Source organism: Mobula birostris, chromosome 22, assembly GCF_030028105.1.
Source record: "Mobula birostris isolate sMobBir1 chromosome 22, sMobBir1.hap1, whole genome shotgun sequence".
Taxonomy (NCBI): domain Eukaryota; kingdom Metazoa; phylum Chordata; class Chondrichthyes; order Myliobatiformes; family Myliobatidae; genus Mobula; species Mobula birostris.
In genome coordinates this window covers 21,495,770-21,508,867 of record NC_092391.1, presented here as the reverse complement: position 1 = coordinate 21,508,867, position 13,098 = coordinate 21,495,770, and the positions used below count along the sequence as shown (strand labels likewise).

At 43.5% G+C, this 13,098-nt stretch overlaps 1 protein-coding gene across 1 annotated transcript in view; it reads left to right on the top strand.

Annotated features, from left to right (window-relative positions):
* Window positions 1–10,686, top strand: part of lhx3 (LIM homeobox 3) — a 49,333-nt gene extending 38,647 nt beyond the window's left edge. The window contains exons 5-6 of the mRNA XM_072240681.1: window positions 5,107–5,278; window positions 10,259–10,686. Coding sequence (XP_072096782.1) covers window positions 5,107–5,278; window positions 10,259–10,686 — 600 coding nt within the window. The remainder of the gene's footprint in view (window positions 1–5,106; window positions 5,279–10,258) is intronic.
* Window positions 10,687–13,098: the final 2,412 nt, after the last annotated feature.

Below are 13,098 nucleotides of genomic sequence, written 5' to 3'. Positions count from 1 at the left end.
GGTGACATACATGTACTTTGATAATAAATTTACTTTGAACTTGGAGGTAGCAGATTATCGGACTTTAACTGTTTTTAGAATGGATAGTATAAACTGGTCAATTTAAGTTTGCACTGTATCAACCTGTTCAATGAAAGCACATTAACATCAATGTATCATTCAATGGTTGAAAGTTGCACTCTGTCTCATCCCTAGCAGTTTTGAATAATAGGACCAGAACCTCTAAACGTTGTTGCAATGGTAATGAAATATCCAGGGGCATCTTCACAATCAGCTGTCATCAGTTTATTTGTATCACATACCTGTACTGATACCGTAAGCATGTTCTTGGGGTGGTGACAACCCTGAGAAGTCTACAATTTAGGCACCTACTCATAGGTGCCTAAAGAAAACACTGGTTATCCTTCTCCATGAACCATTTGTGGAGGATGATCCCAGAACAGTTTGGGGAATGGGTCTATTGACATATTCTGTGGCACCAAGATAATGACAGAGATCAGTAATGTGAAATCAGAAAGGATTCATTTATCCAGTCCTGCTTAAGGGTCTCGGCCTGAAACATCAACTGTTTACTCTTCTCCATAGATGCTGCCTGGCCTGCTGAGTCCTCCAGCATTTTAAGTGTGTTGCTAGGATTCATTAATAATCTGGTTATTGAAATCCAATTGTGTAGTACAGGGACTGGTATCACTACCCTTGCTGTTAACTATATACATTTACGGTCTGCATGCATGTGTAGGAGATATGGTGAATTGGCAATATGGACAGAGCAATGGCCAATATAATTCAATTCTGAAAACCAGTAAGGGGTGGCATGGTAGTGTATTGATTAAGAAGAAGAAGAAGAAAGCCCTTAACTCCGAGTGGAGTCATCAGGACGCTGTCATGACGGTGTTTTTTTTAGCAGGCTTTCTTATTTTTACGAGGTCGAGTTGCTGGCTCGATGCTCAACCCAGCACGGATGGGAAATGTGCAAGGGAGCCGGCTGGATTCGAACTCGGGAGCCTTCGCTCTGAAGTCCGGCGCTGATGCCACTATGCCACCAGCCGGCAGTGTATTGATTAGCATAACGTTATTACTGTGCCAGGGAGCCAGGATCAATTCCCACCACTGTCTGTAAGGAGTTTGTACATTCTCCCTGCGGCCGAGTATGTTTTCCTCCGGGGGCTCAGGTTTCCTCCCACATTTCAAAGGTGTGCGGGTTGGTTAATTGGTCACATGTATGTAAATGGGTGTCATGGGATCATTGGGCCATCAGGGCTCATTACGGTGCTCGTTAAACACACACACACACACACACAGTGATTGATAAGTTCATGGCCCAAGGTAGAAGGAGTCAATTTTAGAAAACTTAGCACATTTATTTTCAACATAGTCCCCTCCTACATTTACACACTTAGTCCAGCGGTTGTGGAGCATACGGATCCCTTCTTTGTAGAAGTCAGCGTCTTGAACCTCCAGAAAGTGGTCCACAGCAGGGGTGATTGATAAGTTCATAGAGAAGGATGTGAGTTATACAGCTCTTGTTACATGCACATGCAGTTCAACTCTTTAGTGATTATGCAGAAAATTTAAAGTTAATAACTCAGCTCCTTCTACCTTAGGCCACGAACTTATTAATCACCCTTTGTGTGTGTCTCTCCCTCTCTCTCTCTCTCTCTCCCTCTCTCTCTCTATTTATATATGAAAGGATTTCTGAAGACAGCAGCATAGCTAAGTAAGGTAGTTGAGAAGGCATATGGAATGGTTGCTCCCATTGGCCAGGGCACTGAATATAGAAGTGTGTGTGTGGGGGGGGGGTGGTATTATTGTACAACCATATCAAGATAATCAGGCCTTGGCTAAGGTACTGTGTGTAGGTTTGGTCACTGCAGTAGAGGAAGGATGCAGTTGCACTGGAGAGAAGGCAAAAGTAGGTCTTCAGAATGTCAGTTCAGATGGAGTGGTTCAACCTAGAGAAGAGTGTGGAGATGCTGGATTTGTTGTCCCTGGAGTGGAAAATGTTGTGGGGGAACCTGACTGAGAGTGTACCTAGAATCTATAGTGAGAATCATTTCACTATTGAAAGGGTCCATAATCATGGGCCATGAGTAAAGTCAAGATGCACGAGAGGGTGTGAAAATTTTATTTCACCCAGAGAATGGTTGAAATTGGGATCACACTACTTGAACACTACTTGAGGGAATGGTGGAGACAGGCACTCTCGTCGTATTTAAGGGGTATAAATAAGCACATGAAGCACTTTGGCATAGAAGGCTAAGGGCTGAGTATTGGACAGTGGGGACTGGTATAGTTAGGTGGTTGATAATTAGCATGAACATGGTGAGCAAAAGGGGCAGTTTCTATGCTGTATGATTCTATTATTCTAGGATGAAATTTCATACTAAGATTGAAAGTGATTTAATTCAGTCTGAAGCCAAAATCTAAATAAAGTCTAACACTACGTGAAGGAAGACATGAAGTTGTGAGGTGTGATTGCTACTGTACATTGGAAAACCAAAGGTTTTTGAAAGGTGGTGAAGGAAAGACTTTAAAATCAATGAACTTTGAAAATCCATACTGTAGAATCTAACATAGTTCCCAATATTTAAATAAAGACAGGAGAAAGAAAACTGAGAACTGTAGACCAGTTAACCTGACATCAGTAGGATAAATACTAGAATCCATTACTAAATTAGTGATAGGAGAGCATTTAAAAAATGATATTAAGTTAGGACGGGGCCTACATGGATTTATAAAATTGAATCATGTTTTACAAATCTGAGAGTGGTTTGAAGTTTAACTAGTAGATTAGATATGGGAGAAACAGTAAATGTGATGTACTTCCAGAAGACCTTTGTTAAATTATAAAGTAAGGTTATTAAACAAATTATGGATCATAATGGATAGAAAACAAAGAAAAGCAAAAACACTTTGTGAGATATGGACTAGTTTGACTACTGCAGTAGTTTTGTCTAGATTTTGACCATTTTCAAAGCTGTTGGGTTCCTTCTGCAGTGGAATGCCTGACCATTCTTGAAATACTTTTCATGGCCACAACTGCCTTGGAAATCTGGCAAGAACTGTATAAGCTTTCAACTCTCCCCAGAATTTGTTTAGCTGGGTTAAAAACATGTCGCTGGAGAAAATCTGCATCTTGGAAGACAGGGGGTCAGTTGATGTTCTGTGTTTAGACTCAGCGATGGATTTACCTAAGTACTCTGCTCAGAACTTAGGCTGGCTTGTTAACTTGGGTTAGCCTGGAGTGACTGAACTGAGTGTCAAAGCATTGTTTGAGGACCTGAACATCCTTGTTCTGTTCTTAAATGACTGTGAAATGTACGACACCAACCCCCAGCTTAAATGCTTTCATTAAATGTTTTGGCATTGCTCTGGTTCTGTGAGTAACAACAGATGGTAGACAAGTTTAATTTGGTGAATGAGGACACAGTGTTCCTCTCCATCTCTGAGAAGGACAGTTGGACTGAAAATGTCATGGTCCATTTACGTATTTATTGAGATACAGTATGGAATAGGGCCCTTCCAGCCCTTCAAGCTGTGCTGCACAGCAGTCCTCTGATTTAACCCCTGGCCAAATCACGGGACAATTTACAAAGACCATTTAACCTACCAACATGAAGAACTCAGAATTTTACTGAACTTTAAATGCAAGGTACAAATGACATCTGGGCCTACCAGAGTATGAATGTTAAACTTGTGGCAATAGTTGAAGAAAAAAGGTCTCTATTTATATTTTGTCTTTGATTCAAATTCATTTAGGAAATCACAAAACACTTCACAGTCCATGAAAGATCTAACATACATAACACTGGACAACAAAGTTTTTGAAAGTGTTGCTCTATCAGAATTTTTTTTTGATATAGTGCTTGAAGCTGAACACCAGTATAATTTCAGACTACTTGTATCACGTAGGAATTTGAAAAAACAAGAAATTAACTTTTATTGAATATAATGCATTTAATTGCATAACAGTGCTGACACTTCACAATAGTTCAACCAAGCTAAAAATGTTTTGTTGATGATTTACATTTGTACTCAGTGTCTGAGGCTTCTCGATTAAATATAGAATGATAATCAGCCAGCATTCATGGATTCCAGTTGCCAGAATGCCGTTTCTCCATGACTGTAATGTCCTGATGAAACCTTTCACCATGCTCATCACTGACAGCACCAAGATTTACCCAGAAGTCTAAATGCGAATGCTGAAAATTAATCTTTAGTGACATGTTGCACTTCATAGATTTGTATGCTTGAAGCATTTTGTTAACCAGCTGTGCGTAGTTTGGTGCTCTGTAGTTGCCAAGAAAATTTTCAACAACATCCTTGGATGCCTTCCATGCGATTTTCTCTGGTCCCACTAGAAGTTCTTTGAATTGCCTGTCATTGATGACCTGTTTGATTTGTGAACCAATAAAAAAGCTGTCCCTAATCTTGCCGTCAGCTATTCTCACAAATTATGAATTGAAATAACAAATATAAGCAATTTTAAAAAATGGTGTGTGATAGGAAAATTTCATGGTGATTTTCATGATCAGCAGCCCAAAATCCAAAGGTATTCAGGAAGTAAAATCTTTTGTCCAGTGTAATCAATCTTTCAATATAGGAAATGCCATAATGCCATGATCAATTTGACCAAAGCGAGATCTCACAATGAGCTATGTGACCATGACACAAAAATACTTTTTGGTTATCTTTCTGGCCAGAACATGGGACCCTGACCACTTGCTTGCTCCAATGGTCAGATGGGTCCTCAGTTTAACATTGCATCTGATGCACACCACCCTGACAGTGCAATGTTCCTCTAGAATTTTGATTGTGTGTCAGACTGGATTAGGCCCTGAAGTCTCTGCAGTCTGACTCAGAGGTGAGAAATGCTAAAAATCATGTCACAGCTGACAAACTGTGTGCATTCTGCTGGCCTCTAAGTACAGTGCATCAGTCAATGAAGCATTGATCATTGCTGCCACATATCATTGCCCTTGAAAGCGATGATGCTGACTTTCATATTTCATGGAATGAAACTGTCATCCAACTAAATTCATACACTGATGAGAAAAATTATTGGACCCTTTGGATGTAATTCAACCCTGCTTCCCCCTCCAATAGGTTTGGTTTCAGAACCGAAGGGCAAAGGAGAAACGATTGAAGAAAGATGCTGGCAGGCAGAGATGGGGTCAGTATTTCCGGAACATCAAGAGATCCAGAGCAAGCTCCAAATCAGATAAAGACAGTGCCCAAGATGATGGGGTGGCCAGCGACGCCGAAGTGTCCTTCATAGGTTTGTACATGTCAGAATCTGAGTGTTTCTCCTGACAAACCCTGCAGTTAGCTTCTCAGGGCTATTATAACACTGGAAGAATGCTTAAGGGCTGGGATTGTTCCAGTCAGGATAGAAAAGATTAAAGGAAGATAATGATCTTCAAAATTATGTGGGATTTTAACATAGTTATTGGGAGAGGAATATCTATTGACAGGAATGGCCACAGACCTAAGGTTATTTGCCAAAGAGTCAGAGGTGTGTGGCAGAGAATTTTATCAGTTACTCCATGAGTTTTTAAAACCTAGAATGCATTGCCATAAAGACCAGTGGAAGAATACTTAATAATAACTTCAAATTTGAGTTGGAAGTATAGTTGAAAAAGGATATATCATTGAAAACATTGTTGGGCTACAGGGAAAGAGATGAGGGAGTGTGGGACTGACTATTCAGGTTTTACAAAGATGTAGACATATGACCCATCTAAAGGCATAGACTGCAGATGTTAGAAGTATTTCAACTGGAAGCATTGACAATTCCTTTCCCACCACAGATGTTGCTTAATCCAATGAGTTCATCCAGCAGGCTGTTGCTGTTCTAAAGATGCCATGAGTCCAAAAACCTCCATTAGGTTCTCTACAATAAGTCCAAATGGACAATGAAAAGATATGAAATTTAATAACAAAATTATCTATTTATAGAGCTTCCCCATTCCAGCACCACACAACCCAAGTCTCTAACTTGAGGCCTTCATTTAACATGAATTAGTGTGAAATGGAGGAGTGTTCTGCTGGGGATGCTTAGTGAGAGCCTGACAAAGTTGCCGGAGAAATGCATCTAGGCCCAAGCTGCCTTGTCCCTCCTCTCTGACTAGAGTGTGTATACAATTCCTTATTTGAAACATTCAGCATGGATACACACCCTTCAGCCCAAAGATTCCATGCTAACCATCGCGTGCATTGAGCTAGTCCCAATTCCTGCCTTTTGCCCCTATCCTTCTAAGCCTTGCTCCTTCACTTGCTTCTTTTAAATTGTACCTGCTTTGACCACTTCCTCTAGCAGCTTGTTTCATATACTCTCCACACTCTGCATGAAAAAGTTGTCCCTTGGGTCTCCTTTAAATCTTCCTTTTAACCTTAAAGCTATGTCCCCTCATTGTGGTCTCCACTATCCTGGGGAAAAGCGTTTATGCCTCTCGTAATTTCAAACATGTCTGTAAGTATACTCCTCATTCTGCTACGTTACAAGGAATAAAGACCTAGATTGGTCAACCTGTCCCTAGAACTCAGGACCACTACTCTTGGTAACATCCTGGTAAATCTTTTCTGAACTCTTTCTAGTGAAACTACACATCTTTCCCATAACATCAGACCAATCCACCTATTTATCCCAAGCCTAATTACAGATCAATTTACAATGACCAATTAACCTTTCAACCAGTACATCTTTGAACTGAAGGAGGAAATCCATGGGATCACGGGAAGGACGTACAAACAGCGTGGGAACTGAACTCTGAACTCCAAATCCCTAAGCTGTAATGATGTCACGCTATTGTTTCAGGAAATATCCCTAGACACATTTCACAAATTCTGCCCAGTCCAGGCTCTTAACACTCTCAGTGGCCCAGTCAATGCTGAGGAAATTAAAATCTTCCACTAACATAACCGTTATTTTTACAACTATGAGAATTTTTCTACAAACCTGCTCCTCAGGCTTCTTCTGACTATTGTCGGGTGGGGGGGGGGTGGAACAATAGAGTGATCCTCCTCTTCTAGTTTCTAAATTCTACCCATATGGCCTGATTGGATATTGCCTCAGGAAAGTAATCTCTAAGTATTGTATTACATCCTCATTTATTAAAAAGGTTACACTGCCTCCTTGCTTACTTATACCTCTGTCCTGAGGTGCCATCTATACCTTGGATTGCCCTTCCCTCAGCCACGTTTGTCTTGTCTTGTCCATACTGCACCAACTGCCACCTGCCACCACTGGATTATAAACATGCAGGAGCAATGTGTGGGCTAGGTGCCTTGCTCAAGGACACAACACGCCGCCTTGGTTGAGGCTCGAACTCGCAGCCTTCAGATCGCTAGTCCAACACCTTAACCACTTGGCCACACACCAACACAACATTTCTATAACATCCCAGTCCTCAGAGCCAATCCCAATACCCCACTACGGAGCACCAGGCCATTGTCTCCCACACCATCACCGACTTTATCCGCTCAGGGGATCTCCCATCTGCTGCTACCAACCTTATAGTTCCCACACCACGCACTTCCCGTTTCTACCTCCTACCCAAGATCCACAAACCTGCCTGTCCTGGCAGACCTATTGTCTCAGCTTGCTCCTGCCCCACCGAACTTGTTTCTGCATACTTCAATACGGTTTTATCCCCCCTTGTTCAATCCCTTCCTACCTATGTTCGTGACTCTTCTCACGCTCTTAAACTTTTCGATGATTTTAAGTTCCCTGGCCCCCACCGCTTTATTTTCACCATGGATGTCCAGTCCCTATTACTTCCATCCCCCATCAGGAAGGTCTCAAAGCTCTCCGCTTCTTTTTGGATTCCAGACCTAATCAGTTCCCCTCTACCACCACTCTGCTCCGTCTAGCGGAATTAGTCCTTACTCTTAATAATTTCTCCTTTGGCTCCTCCCACTTCCTCCAAACTAAAGGTGTAGCTATGGGCACCCGTATGGGTCCTAGCTATGCCTGCCTTTTTGTTGGCTTTGTGGAACAATCTATGTTCCGTACTTACTCTGATATCTGTCCCCCACCTTTCCTTCACTAAATCGATGACTGCATTGGCGCTGCTTCCTGCACACATGCAGAGCTCGTTGACTTTATTAACTTTGCCTCCAACTTTCACCCTGCCCTCAAGTTTACCTGGTCCATTTCTGACACCTCCCTCCCCTTTCTAGATCTTTCTGTCTCTATCTCTGGAGACAGCTTATCCACTGATGTCTACTATAAGCCTACTGATTCTCACAGCTATCTGGACTATTCCTCTTCTCACCCTGTCTCTTGCAAAAATGCCATCCCCTTCTCGCAATTCCTCCGTCTCCACCACATCTGCTCTCAGGATGAGGTTTTTCATTCCAGGACGAGGGAGATATCCTTTTTTAAAGAAAGAGGCTTCCCTTTCTCCACCATCAACTCTGCTCTCAAACGTATCTCCCCCATTTCACGCACATCTGCTCTCACTCCATCCTCCTGCCACCCCACTAGGAATAGGGTTCCCCTGGTCCTCACCTACCACCCCACCAGCCTCCGGGTCCAACATATTATTCTCTGTAACTTCCACCACCTCCAACGGGATCCCACCACTAAGCACATCTTTCCCTCCCCTCCCACTGCTTTCCGCAGGGGTCGCTCCCTACGCGACTCCCTTGTCCATTCGTCCCCCCATCCTGGCACTTATCCTTGTAAGCGGAATAAGTGCTACACATGCCCTTACACTTCCTCCCTTACCACCATTCAGGGCCCCAGACAGTCCTTCCAGGTGAGGCGACACTTCACCTGTGAGTCGGCTGGGGTGATATACTGCGTCCGGTGCTCCCAATGTGGCCTTCTATATATTGGCGAGACCTGAAGCAGACTGGGAGACTGCTTTGCTGAACACCTACGCTCTGTCCACCAGAGAAAGCAGGATTGCCATTTTAATTCCACATCCCATTCCCATTCTGACATGTCTATCCATGGCTTCCTCTACTGTAAAGATGAAGCCACACTCAGGTTGGAGGAACAACACCTTATATTCCGTCTGGGTAGCCTCCAACCCGATGGCATGAACATTGACTTCTCTAACTTCTGCTAATGCCCCACCTCCCCCTCGTACCCCATCTGTTATTTATTTTTAGACACACATTCTTTCTCTCACTCTCCTTTTTCTCCCTCTGTCCCTCTGACTATACCCCTTGCCCATCCTCTGGGTTTTCCCTCCTCCCCCTTTTCCTTCTCCCTGGGCCTCCTGTCCCATGACCCTCTCGTATCCCTTTTGCCAACCACCTGTCCAGCTCTTGGCTCCATCCCTCCCCCTCCTGTCTTCTCCTATCATTTCGGATCTCCTCCTCCTCCCCCCACTTTCAAATCTCTTACTAACTCTTCCTTCAGATAGTCCTGACGAAGTGTCTCAGCCTGAAACGTCGACTGTACCTCTTCCTAGAGATGCTGCCTGGCCTGCTGCGTTCACCAGCAACTTTGATGTGTGTTGCTTGAAATTCCAGCATCTGCAGATTTCCTGTTGTCCACACTGTTTATTTGCCTTACCCGTTAAACCTGGGCTACTGAAACGACACTGTTTAACTTTTCCCTGCCTTTACTCTGCTGCCGATACTCTGCTACCGACTGTTTTATCCATGACTTGCCCCTGCACGGAGTCCCACGTCCCACTCTCCTCCCCTCTCCTCGCTGCATCCAGTTAAACTATGTTGCACGAGCAAAATTTCCCTTTCTGATTCAAGTGCAACTTCTCCCTCTTGCCTTTTTGATAATGTTTTTTTAAAAAAGATTTAAATTTAAAACTCACCTCACGGTCTCCAAAAGGTTTCCTCCAAACAGATTTAATTAAATACCAGTAATATTTATCACTGCTTGCGGTGAACTTTTTAGAATAATCCCCGGAAAATGAAGAGTTTGCGTGGTCTTGTGAATGACAAACTAGAAATGGAAGCCAAATACTGTAGAGGGTAGAAATTTGAAATAAGATGGAAGATTATTCTGTGGAATTTGACTTGTAGTTTGATTTAATGTCTCAGCTATCGAGTCTTCCCCCGGGTCGTGTCTGCTGAGTTCTCTCAAAGCGGCGGAAAGCGCGCGGGGGAAATATATATATATATACACACACACACACAAATCTTCCGGGCAAGCGGACGGACCAGCGCTTGAGCCCTGAGAGATCGAGGAACTGCTTCATGCCAGGTGGGTGGAAAGGTCAATCTTTCGGGATAGCTGGATTTTAATGCGCATTTGTTCTTTTTTTTTTGTCTGCACATATAGACGAACATTCGATGTCAGACATGGGGCATCCGAATGGGATGTATAGCAGCATGAACGACGCCTCTCCAGGTCTGGGCAGGCAGACTGGGAGCAACGGAGGTTTCACCATAGACGGGGCACTGCCGCAGGACCAATATCACGACCTGAGATCGAACAGTCCTTATGGCATCCCCCAGTCTCCCGCGTCGCTACAAACCATTCCTTCCCACCAGCCCCTTATTTCAGGACTCGTGTACCAGGACGCTGGTTTAGGCCTTATTGCTCAAGGAGGAGGAGGAGGAGGAGGACAAGGTATGAGCCAGGCCATGCATGTTTTAGGAGCAAACGGACCCAGTTCGGATCTCTCAACGGACAGCAGCGGAGGGTACCCCGATTTCCCGGCTAGTCCGGCATCCTGGCTGGACGAGGTGGAACACGCACAGTTTTAACACACGAGCACACACACCTTGTTTTGAAACAATAATGTTCGATCAATCGAAGCAACAGCCTTGTAACGTTTTCCAGCTTTGTCGGGGATCGACCTCTCACCGTGTGACCCCAGTGCCACGGACGAGAACCGCATCAGCTCCAGCCCCTCCGCAACTCCTGTTTCCTTGTTTGAAAAAACTTTCCGTGCGTGGCAACCAAGTTACTGTTGGGCTTTTCCCGAAACATCGACTGGCCTTGTTAAATGTTATTTTGGTGTTGAGTTGCCAAGCAACCCCACATTGCTCTTTTTACGTTATATCTGATTATGTGTAAATCCTATAGCCCGTAGTTAATGTGATTCTGTGTGATCCTGGCTACGCATTTCAATGCATTATCCCTTTAACGGCAGAGCTACGAACGATCTCTTTTTTTAAAAAAAAGTGTCGAAGCAGTTATTGAACAGAACGGCCCGTTAGAAAATTGCCTGATGTTAAACGTCTGATATTGTCAATAGTCCTTCTTAACCATTTTTACATCTTAGGGACTAGCGTTGGCCACGGGGTGGGAGGGGGAGGGATGGTTGATGGGAAGTTTTATTTACGTATTTTAACAATTAGTTATCCCCGTTGGCGGGGTCTCTCCGTGCGCACATCGGATGTCCTGTGTTCCGTTCCTAGTGGCAATGGTGTGTTTGCACTTGATCAGTTGTGAATCGTGTTGGGATGTCCCGCAGCCCGAAAAGAGCGCGATATCTTTGCATGTTATTTACTTTTAACGCCCACCGTCAATGCCTGTCTGTAGAAAGTGGAAAATTGTACCACTTCCCCGAGTGTGGCCAACAGTGATTTTTAAGCCTCCGTCATAATTATTTTTGGACTGACGTCTAATATACCAATTGCACTTTGCAATGTCTGTTTATTGCCAAATATCTCCCAGCGGGAAGGGAAAACGAGGGGAAATCACTCTGTATTTCTGTTGTGTATTTTTACTGTGGAAAGCAGTCTGTTTAGCGGTATTTTTAGGATGACATTAGTAAAACAATTTTAGAGAAAAAAAATTGGGGGGAAAAGCAAAAAAAAAGAGACACGCTTCTTGTCACCACTTGACTTTCTGGGTTTCTCGGTGGTTGGTACGACTATGCATTTTGTCAACCAGAGGTATAAAATGTAAGGTGTTTTATGTATACAGATTGGACATGGAAATCGTCGTGGGTCAAGTGTAAATGTTTTATTGTCTTTTATTTATTCTCTCTAAACGATTAGTAAGACAAATCTTTAATAAATTTATCAGCTAAAGTAAGACGGCATGTGTAGAGAACTTTGCTTTATCTGCTGTCAGTGAAGTAGTGGTGACTCCAATCGTGGACACCTTTTCCCTTTGATACCGGTATTCACTGATCCTTCGCGAAATAGATTTGGTCGGTTCGATTTACACGTTAAGCCTATGTGACAACAACACATTTTGCTGTATCGTCAGCTCGGGTCATGGTTGGGTACTAGGTGCTGGGATAGCGATAGCTCGATGAGTTGAACGGGAAATATTGTTTAATCTTGGGACTTCCACATGTAGAGCGAGCGTAAAACCACTCAACGCCCACAACAGGCAGTAGGAATACAGGGCACTAAAGGCCATTCGGGCCATCGTCCCACTTCCGGGTTCATTCCGCAAAGGTCTACGTATTCCCTTTCAGTGTGTTAACTGACCCGGACAGCAAGCTAACATTGACTCTGCTTTCGCTTCCGGGCTATACTTTCCAGAAACTCTTCATTGGCAATTTTGCACATCACAACACACGTTTCTGTCCGGAGAAGAGCGTTCCCGTTACTCCACAGAAACCTCAGATCTGCGCACCTCCATTAGCGTCAGAATCAGAATTAGTATCACTGACATGTTGTTTTGCAGCACAGTACAAGTACAATACATAAAAGCAAACTGTAAATTACAATAAGATCTGTAGATATATATTTTAAAAAATAAATAAGTCGAGCGAATAGTGAGCACGAAATAGTGAGGCAGTATTTATAAGCTGGTTCATTGTCCGTTCAGAAATCTGATGGCGGAGGGGAAGAAACTGATCCTACAATGCTGAGTGTGTGTCTTCAGGCTTCTGCACCTCCTCCCTGAAGCGGCCCAATGATGGACGTGAGCCTTTTTCATCTGATCAAGGGACAGCTTCCCTAATTTTCGCACAAAGCTGAACATCCAGAAAATCTCCAGCACGGATCATCCAGTGTAAAGGAATGCTAGAAACGATGGCGAGTTGTCTTTCAAGAAGTTCTGGGAGGTGTTTGCCAATCCTATAAGGCGGATGCATTGGACATCTGATGAGAATGGGGGATCATGTCAGCAAAAGCGTATTTTTACCTGAAACTCATATGATATAAAGTAATATTCACCGTAGCAAATGAGAGAAGGAAATGTTTTTTTCCCCT